Consider the following 21,557-nt stretch of genomic DNA (forward strand, 5'->3'; position numbering starts at 1 on the left):
TTCTCACCAAAAATGACCATTTGGCGTTTTGCTCACCACAAGTGTCACGAAACTCATCTGAAGGTAACCCATACCAATGAATGGAAGTATGGCGATATATACAGTGCCTTGCGAAAGTATTCGGCCCCCTTGAACTTTGTGACCTTTTGCCACATTTCAGGCTTCAAACATAAAGATATAAAACTGTATTTTTTTGTGAAGAATCAACAACACGTGGGACACAATCATGAAGTGGAACAACATTTATTGGATATTTCAAACTTTTTTAACAAATCAAAAACTGAAAAATTGGGCGTGCAAAATTATTCAGCCCCTTTACTCCAAATCGCTAAATGATCCATGGTATGAGCATCTTAAAACAATTATATTTGTTCTCTTAGTAGAACCCACCCCCATTTTTTACAATTCTCAGAATGAAATGCAGTCATACGCTCTGAATTGAAGAGGCAAGTCAAAGAGCATGGGAGCATGGGAGTGACCCAGTCACCAAAAGCAAGACAAGCAACCAGGGAAAGTCACTCTGCTGCATTTCCCCAGTGACGTCGCCAGAGCCCTCTCCCAGCCTCACAGTTATAAAACGATGCTTAATGAATTGAAACTATACATGATGTGTGTATGCCCCAGCACTGCTCCAAGTTCAAAAATCAATTGAATGTCATCTCTGATCTTGTACTGTAAGTGACTAGAATCGCTTAGATTTATTTTGCATGAAAGCTATGAAAGAGAAGGAGATGAAGTTTCAGCCTCCACATCTGACATGTTATTGTTGTTTTGATAAATGTTTAGGATTCAAACAAACTGCCACACTGTGTTGTAATGTGTTGGAGAAATGCCATTTTTTGAACATAACCCCTGGTTATTGACTCATTTTACGGTTGTGTTTTCATTTGACGTGGCCTGTAAGGTTGTTGTATTTCTGGGTAGCCGAGTACGAGTTAGCCTCCGGAGAATTGTTGTGGGTGACTTTCCAGGACAGTTTTTATTGGTTTATTTTGGTTTGGTCATTCTATCACCCAGGCTCTGTAGTGAACAAGACTTTGGTCTGTGCTTTGCCGGTGCAGTGGAAAATTCTCATTGGGGTTTAGAGTACACACACACATTGCCTTGAAAGCATAGCAGTCAACACCCCACCAGTGAGGTTGCCTCGGCCACCCCCCCCTCTCTCTCTATTTCTATCTCTTTCTTCAGCCCAGCCCTGCTTCCTTTCACAGCATTGACAGAACTGACACACTTTGGCCTGGACCAATCACAGTTCAGCTAGGTCCCCTCAGATGTGGGTGCAGGCTACGCAGGCTGGGGTCTACCAGAAGTCTTTCTCGGGACAGAGAACTGTGGGTGGTTCAGTTGAACAGTAGGCTATCTGAGAGAACTTTGGGTGGTTCAGTTGAACAGTAGGCTATCTGAGATAACTTTTTGCTTTCTAGTATTTTCTGGGGAGTCTCTCTCAGTTCTCTGTGTCACTGTGCCTGAGCTCTGAGCTTAGGGCTGCAAGAGACAGTACCTCTGGGCTGTGCAGGCAGTGTCTAACTGTGGGCTATAAGGGGTTGTAAAGGTTTTGCCTTACTGTGGGCTGAATGGCTGAGCTGGTGAGAGTGAGGAAGAAACATCTCCAGACACCTATCTCCAGGTAAGAGAAGGGGGAGGAAAAGTGATTAGCAATGAATTTCTGAGCCTTATTAACCTTTCCTGTCTGTGATAAGGTAGGAAGTAAGGTGTTATACTGTACATGCTGAGGTAACTGTAACATCCTGAGGTTACTGTACATACAGTAACCTGTACTTGCTCTACTGAGGTTACTGTAAAATCCTGAGGTTACTGTAAAATCCTGAGGTTACTGTAACATCCTGAGGTTACTGTAACATCCTGAGGTTACTGTAACATCCTGAGGTTACTGTACATACTGAGGTTACTGTAACATCCTGAGGTTACTATACATACTGAGGTTACTGTACTTACGGAGTTACTTTAACATCCTGAGGTTACTGTAAATACTCTTCTGAGGTTTCTGTAACATCCTGAGGTTACTGTACATACTGAGGTTACTGTAACATCCTGAGGTTACTGTACATCCTGAGGTTACTATACATACTGAGGTTACTGTACTTATGGAGTTACTTTAACATCCTGAGGTTACTGTAAATACTCTTCTGAGGTTTCTGTAACATCCTGAGGTTACTGTACATACTCAGGTTACTGTAACATCCTGAGGTTACTGTACATACTGAGGTTACTGTACTTCCTCTATTGAGGCTACTGTAACATCCTGAGGTTACTGTAACATCCTGTGGTTACTGTACATACTGAGGTTACTGTATATGCTAACGTTACTGTAACATGATGAGGTTACTGTACATACTCAGGTAACTGTAACATCCTGAGGTTACTGTGACATCCTGAGGTTACTGTAACATACTGAGGTTACTGTAACATCCTGAGGTTACTGTACATACTGAGGTTACTGTATATGCTAACGTTACTGTAACATGATGAGGTTACTGTACATACTCAGGTTACTGTAACATCCTGAGGTTACTGTAACATCCTGAGGTTACTGTCAAATCCTGAGGTTACTGTAACATACTGAGGTTACTGTAACATCCTGAGGTTACTGTACATACTGAGGTTACTGTACTTGCTCTACTGAGGTTACTGTAAAATCCTGAGGTTACTGTACATACTGAGGTTACTGTACTTGCTCTACTGAGGTTACTGTACATACTCAGGTAACTATAACATCCTGAGGTTACTGTACATACTCAGGTTACTGTAACATCCTGAGGTTACTGTGACATCCTGAGGTTACTGTACATACTCAGGTTACTGTAACATCCTGAGGTTACTGTGACATCCTGAGGTTACTGTAACATACTGAGGTTACTGTAACATCCTGAGGTTACTGTACATACTGAGGTTACTGTACTTGCTCTACTGAGGTTACTGTAAAATCCTGAGGTTACTGTACATAAATGGCATATATTACATACTGAGGTTACTGTACTTGCTCTACTGAGGTTACTGTACATACTCAGGTAACTATAACATCCTGAGGTTACTGTACATACTCAGGTTACTGTAACATCCTGAGGTTACTGTACATACTGAGGTTACTGTACTTGCTCTACTGAGGTTACTGTAAAATCCTGAGGCTACTGTAACATCCTGAGGTTACTGTAACATCCTGAGGCTACTGTACATACTGAGGTTACTGTATATACTAACGTTACTGTAACATGATGAGGTTACTGTGCATACAGAGGTTCCTGTACATACTGAGGTTACTCTATATACTGTACTCAGGTTACTGTACATACTGAGCTTACTGTAAAATCCTGAGGTTACTGTACATACTGTACTGAGATTACTGTACATACTCTAACATATGTGCTGCGTCAAGGTCTGAGGACACATCTCTCTCTGTATGGCATGCGGACTGAAACTACTGCTTTTGTTTCATGAATCTGTCTGATTGTTGGTTTCTTTGTCGGTCCGTCCCTCAATAGGCTGTTCTCCGCTTTGTAATGTGGTTTTGAGACCTTTTAACAATTGATATGCATAACCTTGATGTGTTTAGTTTGGAGTTTAGAGTGATAGGACGTGCCACACTTCTTTGTACAACTCCTCACTGCTCCTCATGGCTCTTCGTTGCTCCTTATTGCTCCTCACTGCTCCTCACTACTCCTCACGGCTCCTTATTGCTCCTCACTGCTACTCACTGCTCATTACTGCTCCTCACGGCTCCTCATTGCTCCTTATTGCTCCATACTACTACTCACTGCTCCTCACTGCTCCTCACTGCTCCTCACTGCTCCTCGCTGCTCCTTACTGCTCCTCGCGGCTCCTCACTGCTCCTCACTGCTCCTCATTGCTCCTCACTGCTCCTCGCTGCTCCTTACTGCTCCTCACGGCTCCTCACTGCTCCTCATTGCTCCTCACTGCTCCTTATTGCTCCTCACTGCTCCTTATTGCTCCTCACTGCTCCTTATTGCTCCTCACTGCTCCTCACTGCTCCTTACTACTCCTCACTGCTCCTTACTGCTCCTCACGGCTCCTCATCGCTCCTTATTGCTCCATACTACTACTCACTGCTCCTCACTGCTCCTCGCTGCTCCTTATTGCTCCTCACTGCTCCTTATTGCTCCTCACTGCTTCTTACTGATCCTCACAGCTCCTCACTGCTCCTCGCTGCTCCTCACTGATCCTCACTGCTCCTCACTGATCCTCACTGCCCCTCACTGCTCCTTACTACTCCTCACTGCTCCTTACTGCTCCTCACGGCTCCTCATTGCTCCTTATTGCTCCATACTACTCCTCACTGCTCCTCATTGCTCCTCACTGCTCCTTACTGCTCCTTATTGCTCCTCACTGATCCTCACTGCTCCTCACTGATCCTCACTGCTCCTCACTGCTCCTTACTACTCCTCACTGCTCCTTACTGCTCCTCACGGCTCCTCATTTCTCCTTATTGCTCCGTACTACGACTCACTGCTCCTCACTGCTCCTCGCTGCTCCTCGCTGCTCCTTACTGCTCCTCATGGCTCCTCATTGCTCCTTATTGCTCCATACTACTACTCACTGCTCATCACTGTTCCTCACTGCTCCTCGCTGCTCCTCACGGCTCCTCACTGCTCCTCATTGCTCCTCACTGCTCCTTATTGCTCCTCACTGCTTCTTACTGATCCTCACTGCTCCTCACTGCTCCTCACGGCTCCTCACTGCTCCTCACTGCTCCTCTCTGCTCCTCATTGCTCCTCACTGCTCCTCTCTGCTCCTCATTGCTCCTCACTGCTCCTCGCTGCTCCTCACTGCTCCTCACGGCTCCTCACTGCTCCTCATTGCTCCTCACTGCTCCTTATTGCTCCTCACTGCTCCTTACTGCTCCTTATTGCTCCTCACTGATCCTCACTGCTCCTCACTGATCCTCACTGCTCCTCACTGCTCCTTACTACTCCTCACTGCTCCTTATTGCTCCTCACTGCTCCTTACTGTTCCTCATTGCTCCTAACTGCTCCTAACTGCTCCTCGCTGCTCCTCACTGCTCCTCATTGCTCCTCACAGGTCCTCACTGATCCTCACAGCTCCACACTGCTCCTCACTGCTCCTTACTACTCCTCACTGCTCCTTACTGCTCCTCACGGCTCCTCATTGCTCCTTATTGCTCCATACTACTACTCACTGCTCCTCACTGCTCCTCACTGCTCCTTATTGCTCCTCACTGCTCCTTATTGCTCCTCACTGCTTCTTACTGATCCTCACGGCTCCTCACTGCTCCTCGCTGCTCCTCACTGATCCTCACTCCTCCTCAGTGATCCTCACTGCTCCTCACTGCTCCTTACTGCTCCTCACGGCTCCTCATTGCTCCTTATTGCTCCATACTACTCCTCATTGCTCCTCACAGCTCCTCGCTGCTCCTCACAGCTCCTCACTGCTCCTCACTGCTCCTTACTACTCCTCACTGCTCCTTACTGCTCCTCACGGCTCCTCATTGCTCCTTATTGCTCCATACTACTCCTCACTGGTCCTCATTGCTCCTCACTGCTCCTTACTGCTCCTTATTGCTCCTCACTGCTCCTCACTGCTCCTCACTGCTCCTCACTGCTCCTTACTACTCCTCACTGCTCCTTACTGCTCCTCACGGCTCCTCATTGCTCCTTATTGCTCCATACTACTACTCACTGCTCCTCACTGTTCCTCACTGCTCCTCGCTGCTCCTCACGGCTCCTCACTGCTCCTCATTGCTCCTCACTGCTCCTTATTGCTCCTCACTGCTTCTTACTGATCCTCACTGCTGCTCACTGCTCCTCACGGCTCCTCACTGCTCCTCACTGCTCCTCTCTGCTCCTCATTGCTCCTCACTGCTCCTCTCTGCTCCTCATTGCTCCTCACTGCTCCTCGCTGCTCCTCACTGCTCCTCACGGCTCCTCACTGCTCCTCATTGCTCCTCACTGCTCCTTATTGCTCCTCACTGCTCCTTACTGCTCCTTATTGCTCCTCACTGATCCTCACTGCTCCTCACTGCTCCTTACTACTCCTCACTGCTCCTTATTGCTCCTCACTGCTCCTTACTGCTCCTCATTGCTCCTAACTGCTCCTCGCTGCTCCTCACTGCTCCTCATTGCTCCTCACTGCTCCTCGCTGCTCCTCACAGCTCCTCACTGCTCCTCGCTGCTCCTCGCTGCTCCTCACTGCTCCTCGCTGCTCCTTACAGCTCCTCACTGCTCCTCGCTGCTCCTCGGTGCTCCTCATTGCTCCTCGCTGCTCCTCGCTGCTCCTCACTGCTCCTCATTGCTCCTCACTGCTCAGCGCTGCTCCTCGCTGCTCCTCACTGACCCTTATTCCAAGATGGCATAGCCATAGTAGGTCTGTTTGTCTTGTCCCGTCAAGTCCCATGTATATATTTTTCTTGGTATATATTTCCTATATATATATATATTTTTTTTTAAATCTCAATTTCCATCATCGGACTGAACATACTCTCCTGCAACCGCCTCACCCAATGTGGTATGGATCTGCTATTTATTACACTTTAGAACCGGAACTCCGCATCAGCAGCTAGCCAGCTAACTAGCTACTAGCTAGTAGTCAGTTAGTCACTGCTAGCGGTCATCACCGTTAACTCGGACATCAGCCAGCTTCAGCCGGGTCAATTTCTGCCAGTCTGCACAGCGCGATATCAACCCATAGCATATCGACTGCTTTTTCTCTACCTCATCTCCGGATTCCTTTCACAAGCTCTGAACCTTTACACCGGATCATCATAGCTAGCTAGCTGCTATCCGAGTGGCTACTCCTGGCTAACGTCTCTGTCCCGAAGCAAGCACCAGTTAGCCTGGAGCTAACCTCGAGCTAGGCCTGTCTCCCGGCTAGCTGAAGAGGTCCATCAGCCAATTCTTGGGCTACAATACTATTTTGACAATTGGCCTGGACACTTACACAGTCAACACGGAGCCCCACCCGATCCATCACGCCTGGTCGGCCAACGTAACCGTCCAAGGAGGTTTCAACAGGCTTTTCCGTTGTGACGTCCCCCGAAGGCCCATCTATTAGCCTGCTAACTGTCTGAATCGCCGTGACTCCAGCTCGCCTAGCTATTCACTCGACCCAATGATCACTTGGCTACACATGCCTCTCCCTAATGTCAATATGCCCTGTCTATTGCAGTTTTGGTCTGTGATTATTGTCTTATTTCACTGTAGAGCCTCCAGACCTGCTCAATAAGCCTTAGTTAGCCCTTTTGTTCCACCCCCCATACATGCAGTGACCTCATCTGGCTTAAATGGTGCCTTTAGAAACAAAACCTCTCTCATCGTCACTCAACGGTTAGGTTTACCTCCACTGTATTCACATCCTACCATACCCTTGTCTGTATATTATGCCTTGAATCGATTCTTCCGCACTCAGAAATCTGCTCCTTTAACTCTCTGTTTCCGAACACACTAGGCGACCAGTTCTTTTAGCCTTTATCCGTACCCTTATCCTACTCCTCTTCTGTTCCTCTGGTGATGCAGAGGTTAACCCAGGCCCTGAAGCCCCCAGCTCCACTCCCATTCCCCAGGCGCTCTCATTTGTTCATTTCTATAACCGTTAAATCCTTGGTTTCATGCATGTTAACATCAGAAGCCTCCTCCCTAAGTTTGTTTTACTCACTGCTTTAGCACACTCCAACAACCCTGATGTCCTAGCCATGTCTGAAATTCGGCTTAGGAAGGCCACCAAAAATCCTGAAATTTCCATCCCTAACTAATAACATTTTCCGACAAGATAGAACTGCCAAAGGGGGTGGAGTTGCAATCTACTGCAGAGATAGCCTGCAGAGTTCTGTCATACTATTCAGGTCTGTGCCCAAACAATTCGAGCTTCTAATTTAAAATATCCACCTTTCCAGAACTAGTCTCTCACCATTGCCGCTTGCGAGAGACCCCCTTCAGCCCCCAGCTGTGTCCTGGACACCATATGTAAATTGATTGCCCCCATCTATCTTCAGAGTTCGTACCCTTAGGTGACCTAAAATGGGACATATTAACACCCCGGACGTCCTACAATCTAAGCTAGATGCCCTCAATCTCACACAAATGATCAAGGAACCTACCAGGTACAACCCTCAATCCGTAATCATGGGCACCATCTTAGATATCATCCTGACCAACTTGCCCTTCAAATACACCTCTGCTGTCTTCAACCAGAATCTCAGCGATCATTGCCTCATTGCCTGCGTGTGTAATGGGTCCGCGGTCAAACGACCACCACTCATCACTGTCAAACGCTCCCTAAAACACTTCAGCGAGCAGGCCTTTCTAATCGACCTGCCTCGGGTGTCCTGGGAGGATATTGACTTCATCCCTTCAGTAGAGGATGCCTGGTTGCTCTTTAAAAGTGCTTTCCTCACTGTCTTAACAAAGCATGCCCCATTCCAAAAATGTGGAGCTAAGAACAGATATAGTCCTTGGTTCGCCACAGACTTGACTGCCCTTGACCAGCACAAAAACATCCTGTGGCGTTCAGCATTAGCATCAAATAGCCCCCATAATATGCAACTTTTCAGGGAAGTCAGGAACCAATATATTCAGTCAGTTAGGAAAGTTAGGAAATGTGCATCCTATAGCACTAATTCCAAAAAGTTTTTGGACACTGTAAAGTCCATGGAGAATAAGAGCACCTCCTCCCTGCTGCCCACTGCACTGAGGATAGGAAACATTGTCACCACCGATAAATCTACGATAATCAATCATTTCAATGAGCATTTTCCTACGGCTGGCCATGGTTTCCACCTGGCTACCCCTACCCTGGCCAACATCTCAGCACCCCCTGCAGCAACTTTCATTTTTTTATTTTTTTATTATAGCTTTATTTAAACCAGGTAGGCCATTTGAGAACAGGTTCTCGTTTACAACTGCGACCTGGCCAAGATAAAGCAAAGCAGTGCGACAAAAACAACACAGAGTTACACATAAACAAACGTACAGTCAATAACACAGAGAAATGTATGTACAGTGTGTGCAAATGTAGAAGAGTAGGGAGGTAGGCAATAAATAGGCCCTAGATGCGAAAATAATTACAATTTAGCATTAATACTGGAGTGATAGATGTGCAGATGATGATGTGCAAGTAGAGATACTGGGGTACAAAAGAGCAAGAGGGTAAGTAATAATATAGGGATGAGGCAGTCGGTGTGCTGTTTTCAGATTGGCTGTGCACAGGTACAGTAATCAGTCAGTAAGCTGCTCTGACAGCTGATGCTTAAAGTTAGAGAGGGAAATACTCAGCAAACTGGATGTAGTCTATCACAGTGCCATCCGTTTAGTCACCAAAGCCCAATTTACTACCCACCACCGCGACCTGTATGCTCTCGTTGGCTGGCCCTCACTCCATATTCGTTGCCAAACCCACTGGCTCCAGCAGGTATATTGCACTGGTCATCCCCAAAGCCAACACTTCCTTTGGCTGCCTTTCCTTCCAGTTCTCTGCTGCCAATGACTGGAATGAATTGCAGAAATCTCTGAAGCTGGATTCTTATATCTCCCTCTCTAACTTTAAACATCAGCTGTTTGAGCAGCTTACCAATCACTGTACCTGTACACAGCCAATCTGTAAATAGCACACCCAACTACCTCTTCCCCATTTTGTTATTTATCATCTTGCTCTTTTGCACCCCGGTATCTCTACATCTGCAAATCTATCACGCCAGTGTTATTGCTAAATTGTAATTATTTTGCCTCTCTGGTCTATTTATTGCCTTACCCTCCCTACTCTTCTACATTTACGCACACTGTACAAAGATTTTCTATTGTGTTATTGACTGTAGGTTTGTTTACGTGTAACTCTTTGTTGTTGTTTTTGTCGCACTCCATTGCTTTATCTTGGCCAGGTCGCAGCTGTAAATGAGAACTTGGCCGACCCGGTTAAATAAAGGTGAAATGAAAACAAAAATAAAAAATAGCACCTCACTGCTCCTGACTGCTCCTCACTGATCCTCACTGCTCCTCACTACTACTTACTGCTCCTCACTGACTCCTCACTGCTCCTCACTACTCCTGCTCCTCACTGCTCCTCACTGATCCTTACTGATCCTCACTGCTCCTCACTGATCCTCACTGCTCCTCACTACTCCTCACTGCTCCTCACTGCTCCTGACTGCTCCTCACTGATCCTCACTACTCCTCACTAATCCTCACTACTCCTCACTAATCCTCACTGCTCCTCACTGATCCTTACTGATCCTCACTGCTCCTAACTGCTCCTAACTGCTCCTCACTGATCCTCACTGATCCTCACTGCTCCTCACTGCTCATCCTGAGGTTACTGTGACATCCTGAAGTTACTGGACTGAGGTTACTGTAACATCCTGAGGTTACTGTAACATCCTGAGGTTACTGTGACATCCTGAGGTTACTGTAACATCCTGAGGTTACTGTAACATCCTGAGGTTACTGTAACATCCTGAGGTTACTGTAACATCCTGAGGTTACTGTAACATCCTGAGGTTACTGGACATCCTGAGGTTACTGTAACATCCTGAGGTTACTGTAACATCCTGAGGTTACTGTAACATCCTGAGGTTACTGTAACATCCTGAGGTTACTGTAACATCCTGAGGTTACTGTCAAATCCTGAGGTTACTGTCAAATCCTGAGGTTACTGTCAAATCCTGAGGTTACTGTAACATCCTGAGGTTACTGTAACATCCTGAGGTTACTGTAACATCCTGACGTTACTGGACTGAGGTTACTGTAACATCCTTAGGTTACTGTAACATCCTGAGGTTACTGTAACATCCTGAAGTTACTGGACTGAGGTTACTGTAACATCCTGAGGTTACTGTGACATCCTGAGGTTACTGTGACATCCTGAGGTTACTGTAACATTCTGAGGTTACTGTAACATCCTGAGGTTACTGTAACATCCTGAAGTTACTGTAACATCCTGAGGTTACTGTAACATCCTGAGGTTACTGTGACATCCCGAGGTTACTGTACATACTGAGGTTACTGTACTTGCTCTACTGAGGTTACTGTAAAATCCTGAGGTTACTGTAAAATCCTGAGGTTACTGTAACATCCTGAGGTTACTGTAACATCCTGAGGTTACTGTAACATCCTGAGGTTACTGTAACATCCTGAGGTTACTGTAACATCCTGAGGTTACTGTAACATCCTGAGGTTACTGTAACATCCTGAGGTTACTGTAACATCCTGAAGTTACTGTAACATCCTGAGGTTACTGTAACATCCTGAGGTTACTGTGACATCCCGAGGTTACTGTAACATCCTGAGGTTACTGTAACATCCTGAGGTTACTGTCAAATCCTGAGGTTACTGTAACATCCTGAGGTTACTGGACTGTCAACATCCTTACTGTAACATCCTGAGGTTACTGTAACATCCTGAGGTTACTGTAACATCCTGAGGTTACTGTACTGTAACATCCTGAGGTTACTGTAACATCCTGAGGTTACTGTAACAAACTCCTGAGGTTACTGTAACATCCTGAGGTTACTGTAACATCCTGAGGTTACTGTAACATCCTGAGGTTACTGTCAAGGTTACTGTCAAATCCTGAGGTTACTGTAACATCCTGAGGTTACTGTAACATCCTGAGGTTACTGTAACATCCTGAGGTTACTGTAACATCCTGAGGTTACTGTCACATCCTGAGGTTACTGTAACATCCTGAGGTTACTGTAACATCCTGAGGTTACTGTCAAATCCTGAGGTTACTGTAACATCCTGAGGTTACTGGACTGAGGTTACTGTAACATCCTGAGGTTACTGTAACATCCTGAGGTTACTGTGACATCCTGAGGTTACTGTAACATCCTGAGGTTACTGTAACATCCTGAGGTTACTGTAACATCCTGAGGTTACTGTAACATCCTGAGGTTACTGTAACATCCTGAGGTTACTGTAACATCCTGAGGTTACTGTAACATCCTGAGGTTACTGTAACATCCTGAGGTTACTGTAACATCCTGAGGTTACTGTAACATCCTGAGGTTACTGTAACATCCTGAGGTTACTGTAACATCCTGAGGTTACTGTAACTGAGGTTACTGTAACATCCTGAGGTTACTGTCAAATCCTGAGGTTACTGTAACATCCTGATGTTACTGTAACATCCTGAGGTTACTGTCAAATCCTGAGGTTACTGTAACATCCTGAGGTTACTGTGACATCCTGAAGTTACTGGACTGAGGTTACTGTAACATCCTGAGGTTACTGTAACATCCTGAGGTTACTGTAACATCCTGAGGTTACTGTAACATCCTGAGGTTACTGTACATACTGAGGTTACTATACATACTGAGGTTACTGTACTTATGGAGTTACTTTAACATCCCGAGGTTACTGTAAATACTCTTCTGAGGTTACTGCACATACTCTACTGAGGTTATCGTACATACTCTACTGAGGTTACAGTACATACTCTACTGAGGTTCCTGCACATACTCTACTGAGGTTACAGTACATACTCTACTGAGGTTACAGTACATACTCTACTGAGGTTCCTGCACATACTCTACTGAGGTTACAGTACATACTCTTCTGAGGTTACTGCACATACTCTACTGAGGTTGCCGTACATACTCTACTGAGGTTACAGTACATACTCTACTGAGGTTCCTGCACATACTCTACTGATGTTACAGTACATACTCTACTGAGGTTACCGTACATACTCTACTGAGGTTATCGTACATACTCTACTGAGGTTACAGTACATACTCTACTGAGGTTCCTGCACATACTCTACTGAGGTTACAGTACATACTCTACTGAGGTTACTGTAACATCCCGAGGTTACTGTAACATCCTGAGGCTACTGTACTTATGGAGGTTACTGTAAACTACTGAGGTTACTGTAAAATCCTGAGGTTTCTTTACATACTCTACTGAGGTTACCATACATACTCTATTGGGGTTACTGTACTTGCTCTACTGAGGTTACTGTGACATCCTGAGGTTACTGTGACATCCTGAGGTTACTGTACATACTCAGGTTACTGTACATACTCAGGTTACTGTAACATCCTGAGGTTACTGTACTTATGGAGTTACTTTAACATCCTGAGGTTACTGTAAATACTCTTCTGGAGGTTTCTGTAACATCCTGAGGTTGCTGTAAAATCCTAAAGTTACTGTACATACTCTACTGAGGTTACTGTACATACTCTACTGAGGTTACAGTACATACTCTACTGAGGTTACCGTACATACTCTGCTGAGGTTACAGTACATACTCTACTGAGGTTACTGTAAAATCCTGAGGTCATTGTACATACTCTACTGAGATTACTGTACATACTCTACTGCGGTTACTGTACATACTCTACTGAGGTTACTGTACATACTCTACTGAGGTTACATTACATACTCTACTGAGGTTACTGTAAAATCCTGAGGTTACTGCACATACTCTACTGAGGTTACGGTACATACTCTACTGAGGTTACTGTACATACTCTACTGAGGTTACTGTACATACTCTACTGAGGTTACAGTACATACTCTACTGAGGTTACAATACATACTCTATTGAGGTTACCGTACATACTCTACGGAGATTACAGTACATACTCTACCGAGGTTACATTAAATACTCTACTGAGGTTACATTGTACATACTCTACTGAGGTTACTGTACATACTCTGAGGTTACTGAGGTTACAGTACATACTCTACTGAGGTTACTGAGGTTACATTACATACTCTACTGAGGTTACTGTACATACTCTACTGAGGTTACTGTACATACTCTACTGAGGTTACTGTACATACTCTACTGAGGTTACTGTACATACTCTACTGAGGTTACTGTACATACTCTACTGAGGTTACAGTACATACTCTACTGAGGTTACAGTACATACTATAGGTTACTGTACATACTCTACTGAGGTTACAGTACATACTCTACTGAGGTTACAGTACATACTCTACTGAGGTTACAGTACATACTCTACTGAGGTTACAGTACATACTCTACTGAGGTTACAGTACATACTCTACTGAGGTTACAGTACATACTCTACTGAGGTTACAGTACATACTCTACTGAGGTTACTGTACATACTCTACTGAGGTTACAGTACATACTCTACTGAGGTTACAGTACATACTCTACTGAGGTTACAGTACATACTCTACTGAGGTTACAGTACATACTCTACTGAGGTTACAGTACATACTCTACTGAGGTTACAGTACATACTCTACTGAGGTTACTGTACATACTCTACTGAGGTTACAGTACATACTCTACTGAGGTTACAGTACATACTCTACTGAGGTTACTGTACATACTCTACTGAGGTTACAGTACATACTCTACTGAGGTTACAGTACATACTCTACTGAGGTTACAGTACATACTCTACTGAGGTTACAGTACATACTCTACTGAGGTTACTGTACATACTCTACTGAGGTTACAGTACATACTCTACTGAGGTTACAGTACATACTCTACTGAGGTTACAGTACATACTCTACTGAGGTTACAGTACATACTCTACTGAGGTTACAGTACATACTCTACTGAGGTTACTGTACATACTCTACTGAGGTTACTGTACATACTCTACTGAGGTTACAGTACATACTCTACTGAGGTTACTGTACATACTCTACTGAGGTTACAGTACATACTCTACTGAGGTTACATGTACATACTCTACTGAGGTTACAGTACATACTCTACTGAGGTTACAGTACATACTCTACTGAGGTTACTGTACATACTCTACTGAGGTTACAGTACATACTCTACTGAGGTTACAGTACATACTCTACTGAGGTTACTGTACATACTCTACTGAGGTTACAGTACATACTCTACTGAGGTTACAGTACATACTCTACTGAGGTTACAGTACATACTCTACTGAGGTTACAGTACATACTCTACTGAGGTTACTGTACATACTCTACTGAGGTTACTGTACATACTCTACTGAGGTTACAGTACATACTCTACTGAGGTTACAGTACATACTCTACTGAGGTTACAGAACATACTCTACTGAGGTTACTGTACATACTCTACTGAGGTTACAGTACATACTCTACTGAGGTTACAGTACATACTCTACTGAGGTTACAGTACATACTCTACTGAGGTTACAGTACATACTCTACTGAGGTTACTGTACATACTCTACTGAGGTTACAGTACATACTCTACTGAGGTTACAGTACATACTCTACTGAGGTTACAGTACATACTCTACTGAGGTTACTGTACATACTCTACTGAGGTTACAGTACATACTCTACTGAGGTTACAGTACATACTCTACTGAGGTTACAGTACATACTCTACTGAGGTTACAGTACATACTGAGATATTACAACTGGTAATGTATCTTCTGAAACTGAGACGGTACATTAAACGCATGTTTTCCTTCCTCTTTAATCCACAACAAAGCAGTCACATTATCAAGCAGATTATTCTAAATTCGTCATCAAGCATGAAGCCCTCCCGCTGTGTCGCAGCTCTCCCATGCCTGCTATTTTTATGACTGGGCAGCTTTCAGAACCCCCTCACTGACGTGTGATTAACACACAAGCGGCTCATGTCACTTTCACAGAGTTGACGCCGTCTTCATTTGTTGGCTAACAGTGCAACTGTGATTAGAATTGAAGTGATTGTGGTCCCACCATGACTAACCTCTTCATAATGCATTCTAAGTACATATGCTGTGCATAACGCATTATAATGCAGGATAGATCTTAATAGCTGCTCATAAACATCTATAACAACATTCATAGAGCATTATGAGCAGGCAGCTCAATTGTTAAGCACGAAAACTTGAACGCTCATAAACCCTATTTTATGAGAAATGGATTTTCACCATCCCTTAAATCAATTTTCAAATGCCAGTGGTTGTTTTTGAACCCTTGAAGTGCAGTGTCGTCTACTCGGGGGGTATTTTATGTTCTAAGATTGGCATATGAGGTCAGAGCAATAGTATGTGAGTTAGTGTTACTGATTTCCCTGTCAATTTTATTTCCTGTGAAAGTATTTTGCCTTGGGGGGGGCTGTAGTTTTAGCCTGGGCTGTGTTGTTTTTGATCCAGCATGTACAGGCTACATATTTTTTTTTTTATTCTTGATTTAGTAACTGTAGACCATAATGAATAGCAGCCTTATAACAGAAATGTAGTGAAACACTGGTGGTGTCATGAGTCAGTTTGAAGCACCAACTACTAACGCACCAGAGAATAAGTTCAGATATGCATTATATATGGTGAAAAGCACTTCTGTATGTATCGCTAGGAAGCACTATCAACATTCTATGAGCTTCCCATCTGGATTTTATCAGCATTCTATGAGCTTTCCATCTGGATTCTATCAGTGTTCTATGAGCATCCCACCTGGATTTTATCAGCATTCTATGAGCTTTCCATCTGGATTCTATCAGTGTTCTATGAGCATTCCACCTGGATTTTATCAGCATTCTATGAGCATTCCATCTGGATTCTATCAGCCTTCTATGAGCATTCCATCTGGATTCGATCAGCATTCTATGAGCTTTCCATCTGGATTCTATCAGTGTTCTATGAGCATTCCACCTGGATTTTATCAGCATTCTATGAGCATTCCATCTGGATTCTATCAGCCTTCTATGAGCATTCCATCTGGATTCTATCAGCGTTCTATGAGCATTCTATCTGGATTCTATCAGCACTCAATCAGCCGATTCAACCCTTTGAATTGATATACACTAAATATATAAAAGTATGTGGACACCCCTTCAAATGAATGGATTTGGCTACTTCAGCCACACCCGTTGCTGACAGATGTATAGAATTGAGCACACAGCCATGCACAAACGTTGGCATATTAATTCATTTATTTTACCTTTATTTAACTGCATAGATTACCATTTGCAGCAGAATGGCCTTACTGAAGAGCTCAGTGACTTTCAACGTGACACCGTCACAGTATGCCACCTTTCCTACAAGCCAGTTCGTCAAATTCCAGCCCTGCTAGAGCTGCCCCGGTCAACTGTAAGTGCTGCCTTGGGAAGTGGTAAGCCACACAAGCTCACAGAACGGGATAACCAACTGCTGAATAGCGTAGTGCATCTGTCCTTTGTTGCAACACTCACCACGGAGTTCCAAACTGCCTCTGGAAGCAATGTCAACACAAGAAGTGTTCATTGGGAGCTTCATGAAATGGGTTTCCATGGCCGAACAGCCACACACAAGCCGAAGATCACCATGCTCAAAGCGTTGGCTGAAGTGGTGTAAAGCTTGCTGCCATTGGACTCTGCAGCAGTGGAAGCGTGTTTTCTGAAGTGATTAATCACACTTCACAATCTGGCAGTCCGACGGACGGGTTTTGCTAATGCCAGGAGAACACTACCTGCCCCAATGCATAGTGCCAACTGTAAAGATTGGTGGAGGAGGAATAATGGTCTGGGGCTTTTTTTTTCATGGTTCGGGCCCCTTAGTTCCAGTGAAGAGAAAGCTTAATACTACAGTATACAATGACATTCTAGATGATTCTGTGCCTTCAACTTTGTGGCAACAGTTTGGGGAAGGCCCTTTCCTGTTTCAGGATGACAATACCTCTGTGCACAAAGCGAGGTCCAAACAGAAATGGTTTGTTGAGATCGGTGTGGAAAAACTTGATTGGCCTGCACAGAGCCCTGACCTCAACCAATGTTCCCTCTAATTCTAAATGACCTGCCAATGCATTGTTGTTCTGGACATTTATTTAAATTATTTTAGAAAATTTGAGGTAGGCTATATAGGCTATATGATCACAGGCTATAATAGATCCGTTGTTGTATTGCTTGTGAGGCACAGCCATACAATTAAATCGGCCTACCCTGCGTTCAGGGCAGCTGAATCGGGTGCACCTACTGCCAACAGCCCGAGACGAATACAAATAATAGGAACACAAGGCTTTATAGTTGGGTTTTTACAGAAATGTTCGGTGATCGACTAGGAATGCCTTGGAGATCAACCAGTCGATCGTGATCGACCGGTTGCTGACCACTCCTCTAGAAAGTTAAGTAAAGTTCAAGCTCGTGCTTCTCTCCGTGGGCTGATATTTGACCTCCACCCCATCGAACACCTTTGTGATGAATTGGAAAGCCGACTGCTCATTGCTCAACATCAGTGCCTGACCTCACTAATGCTCTTGTGGCTGAATGGAAGTAAGTCCCCGCAGCAATGTTCCAACATCTAGTGGAAAGCCTTCCCAGAAGAGTGGAGGCTGTTATAGCAGCAAAGGGGGACCAACTCCATATTAATGCCCATGATTTTGTAATGAGATATTCGATGTGCAGGTGTCCACATACTTCTGGTCATGTACTGTATCTAATTCTGTATGCATGCCATTTTAAGACAATGCGGTGGCCGTATAACCAAATGATTGAACGTTTGGGCAGTTTTCCTATTTAATGGAAAATATGGGGCTAATGATAGAAAATATGGGGCTAATGATAGAAAATGTGGGGCTAATGATAGAAAATGTGGGGCTAATGATAGAAAATGTGGGGCTAATGATAGAAAATGTGGGGCTAATGATAGAAAATGTGGGGCTAATGATAGAAAATGTGGGGCTAATGATAGAAAATGTGGGGCTAATGATAAAAATGTGGGGCTAATGATAGAAAATGTGGGGCTAATGATAGAAAATGTGGGGCTAATGATAGAAAATGTGGGGCTAATGATAGAAAATGTGGGGCTAATGATAGAAAATGTGGGGCTAATGATAAAAAATGTGGGGCTAATGATAGAAAATGTGGGGCTAATGATAGAAAATGTGGGGCTAATGATAAAAAATGTGGGGCTAATGATAGAAAATGTGGGGCTAATGATAGAAAATGTGGGGCTAATGATAGAAAATGTGGGGCTAATGATAGAAAATGTGGGGCTAATGATAGAAAATGTGGGGCTAATGATAGAAAATGTGGGGCTAATGATGCCTTCCTGCCACTGGTTCTCTGGTCCGCTCCACACCTCACGGAGTAGTGTTACAACTCTTCCAAATGATTGATATTTATTAATTCTCTCTCTCTCTCCCTCCATCTCTCTTTCTTTCTTTCTTTCTTTCTTTCTTTCTTTCTTTCTTTCTTTCTTTCTTTCTTTCTCTCTTTCTATTTCTCTCTCTCTCTCCTTCCCCTCTTTCTGTCCCTCTCTCTCTCTCTCTCTCTCTCTCTCTCTCTCGCTCTTCTCCCCCCCTCTCTCTTTCCCTTTCTCTCTCTCTCTCCTCCATCTCTCTTTCTCTTTCTTTCTTTCTTTCTTTCTTTCTTTCTTTCTTTCTTTCTTTCTTTCTTTCTTTCTTTCTTTCTTTCTTTCTTTCTATTTCTCTCTCTCTCTCTCTCTCTCTCCCTCCTCTCCTCTCCTCTCTCTCTCTCTCTCTCTCTCTCTCTCTCTCTCTCTCTCTCTCTCTCTCTCTCTCTCTCTCTCTCTCTCTCTCTCTCGCTCTTCTCCCCTCTGTCTTTCTCCCTCCCTCCTCTCTCTCTCTCTCTCTCTCTCTCTCTCTCTCTCTCTCTCTCTCTCTCTCTCTCTCTCTCTCTCTCTCTCTCTCTCTCTCTCTCTCTCTCTCTCTCTCTCTCTCTCTCTCTCGCTCTTCTCCCCCTCTCTCTCTTTCCCTCTCTCCCAGTTTCCCAGACCTTTCATCCTATTGTCAAAGCATTGCCAGCTCATAACATTGAACCATAATATACAAACACAAGGCTTTTGGGGGGGAAATTGCTTAGTAATTGCTCCCATCATATACCTGACTGTGTTTTGAAAACACTGCTGTCTTACTGAATATCTTGTTGTTGATTATAGTGTTTTGCTATGACAGGAACCAAGGTTATTCATCAACAAAATGTCATCCTCCACTCCTACTTTAAATTAAACCCAACTTTAAAGGCATAAAAGCTCTGATGAAGGTCGTGAGGCTGATACTAAGCAAGTGCAGCGTGCAGGATTTTCTTTCCTCTAAAAGTTCATTAGTAACACCATCATAAATCCTTTATATTGCCTATATCATGTGTAAAGTGCTTATGAAGACTTTTGGGACTCTCTTTCCAGGCTGAGGTGTATGGTCAAGCAATTGGAAGAGAAAGATGTGGACTTTGAAGATCTGAAGAAGAACTTGGACCACACCGCATCCTTACTGGAAGCTGTTTACTTTGATGGGCCCAGGTACAGTGTGGCCTTTAGTGTGATTATATTGTATGATACTGTAAGCCCATACTGCCTGCTTAAGGCCTGGAACGCATATACGAACCAACTATATCAGCATATCCTTGTTTCCACTCGGAACACAATGCTCCACATTATGTGTTGTCTATATTTAATATTTGAGCCATAAGGTGTTCCAAGGCAACCATGTCTACTTGTCTATATTTAGTAGACATGGTTGCCTTGGAACACCTTATCCACTTTCCCTTAGCCACCCTGTCTCATTTGATATGACCCCAAAGCACCTTGATGAAGGCTGTGATGAAGGCTGTGATAATCGATATGAAGATGGCTGTAATGAAGGAAATAAAGATGGCTGTAATGAAGGCTGTGATGAAGGATATAAAGATGGCTGTAATGAAGGCTGTGATGAAGGCTGTGGTGAAGGCTGTAATGAAGGCTGTAATGAAGGATATAAAGATGGCTGTAATGAAGGCTGTGATGAAGCCTGTGGTGAAGGCTGTAATGAAGGCTGTAATGAAGGATATAAAGATGGCTGTAATGAAGGCTGTGATGAAGGCTGTGGTGAAGGCTGTAATGAAGGCTGTAATGAAGGATATAAAGATGGCTGTAATGAAGGCTGTGATGAAGGCTGTGGTGAAGGCTGTAATGAAGGCTGTAATGAAGGATATAAAGATGGCTGTAATGAAGGCTGTGATGAAGGCTGTGGTGAAGGCTGTAATGAAAGCTGTAATGAAGGCTATAATGAAGGATATAAAGATGGCTGTGATGAAGGCTGTGATAAAGGGTATAAAGGAGGCTGTGATGAAGGCTGTGATGAAGGCTGTGATGAAGGGTTAAAAAAGAAGGCTGTAATGAAGGATATAAAGAAGGCTGTGATTAAGGATATAAAGAAGGCTGTGATGAAGGCTGTGGTGAAAGGTGTGATGAAGGCTGTGATGAAGGGTAAAAAAAGAAGGCTGTGATGAAGGAAATAAAGAAGGCTGTGATGAAGGCTGTGATGAAGGAAATAAAGAAGGCTGTGATGAAGGCTGTGGTGAAGGCTGTGATGAAGGGTATAAAGAAAGATTGTGATGAAGGCTGTGATGAAGGGTATGAAGAAGGCTGTGATGAAGGCTTGATGAAGGCTGTAATGAAGGAAATAAAGAAGACTGTTATGAAGGCTGTGATCAAGGCTGTAATGAAGGCTGCAATGTTTCCATCTACTTAAATCTGTCATTCAACAGAGTGTGATTGCTGTACCGCTTAGAATAAGGGAAACGAAAAAGAATGTGTCCCTGTCCCCTGTCCCCAGAATGTGTCCCTGTTCCCATCACTGTCTCTCCTCTCCGCAGGCAGGTCTGATTTGCTCTCTCTTTCTCTCCTCTCTCAGGCAGGTCTGATTTGCTATCTCTCAGCAGGCAGGTCTGAT

General features: G+C 44.1%; 1 protein-coding gene across 1 annotated transcript in view; it reads left to right on the plus strand.

Annotated features, from left to right (window-relative positions):
* The first annotated feature begins 1,311 nt into the window (after nucleotides 1–1,311).
* Nucleotides 1,312–21,557, plus strand: part of LOC118400623 (dual specificity calcium/calmodulin-dependent 3',5'-cyclic nucleotide phosphodiesterase 1B-like) — a 40,266-nt gene continuing 20,020 nt past the window's right edge. The window contains exons 1-2 of the mRNA XM_052474056.1: nucleotides 1,312–1,627; nucleotides 20,033–20,146. Coding sequence (XP_052330016.1) covers nucleotides 1,575–1,627; nucleotides 20,033–20,146 — 167 coding nt within the window. The 5' untranslated portion in view covers nucleotides 1,312–1,574. The remainder of the gene's footprint in view (nucleotides 1,628–20,032; nucleotides 20,147–21,557) is intronic.

The sequence above is a fragment of the Oncorhynchus keta genome, chromosome 21, assembly GCF_023373465.1.
Source record: "Oncorhynchus keta strain PuntledgeMale-10-30-2019 chromosome 21, Oket_V2, whole genome shotgun sequence".
Lineage (NCBI taxonomy): Eukaryota > Metazoa > Chordata > Actinopteri > Salmoniformes > Salmonidae > Oncorhynchus > Oncorhynchus keta.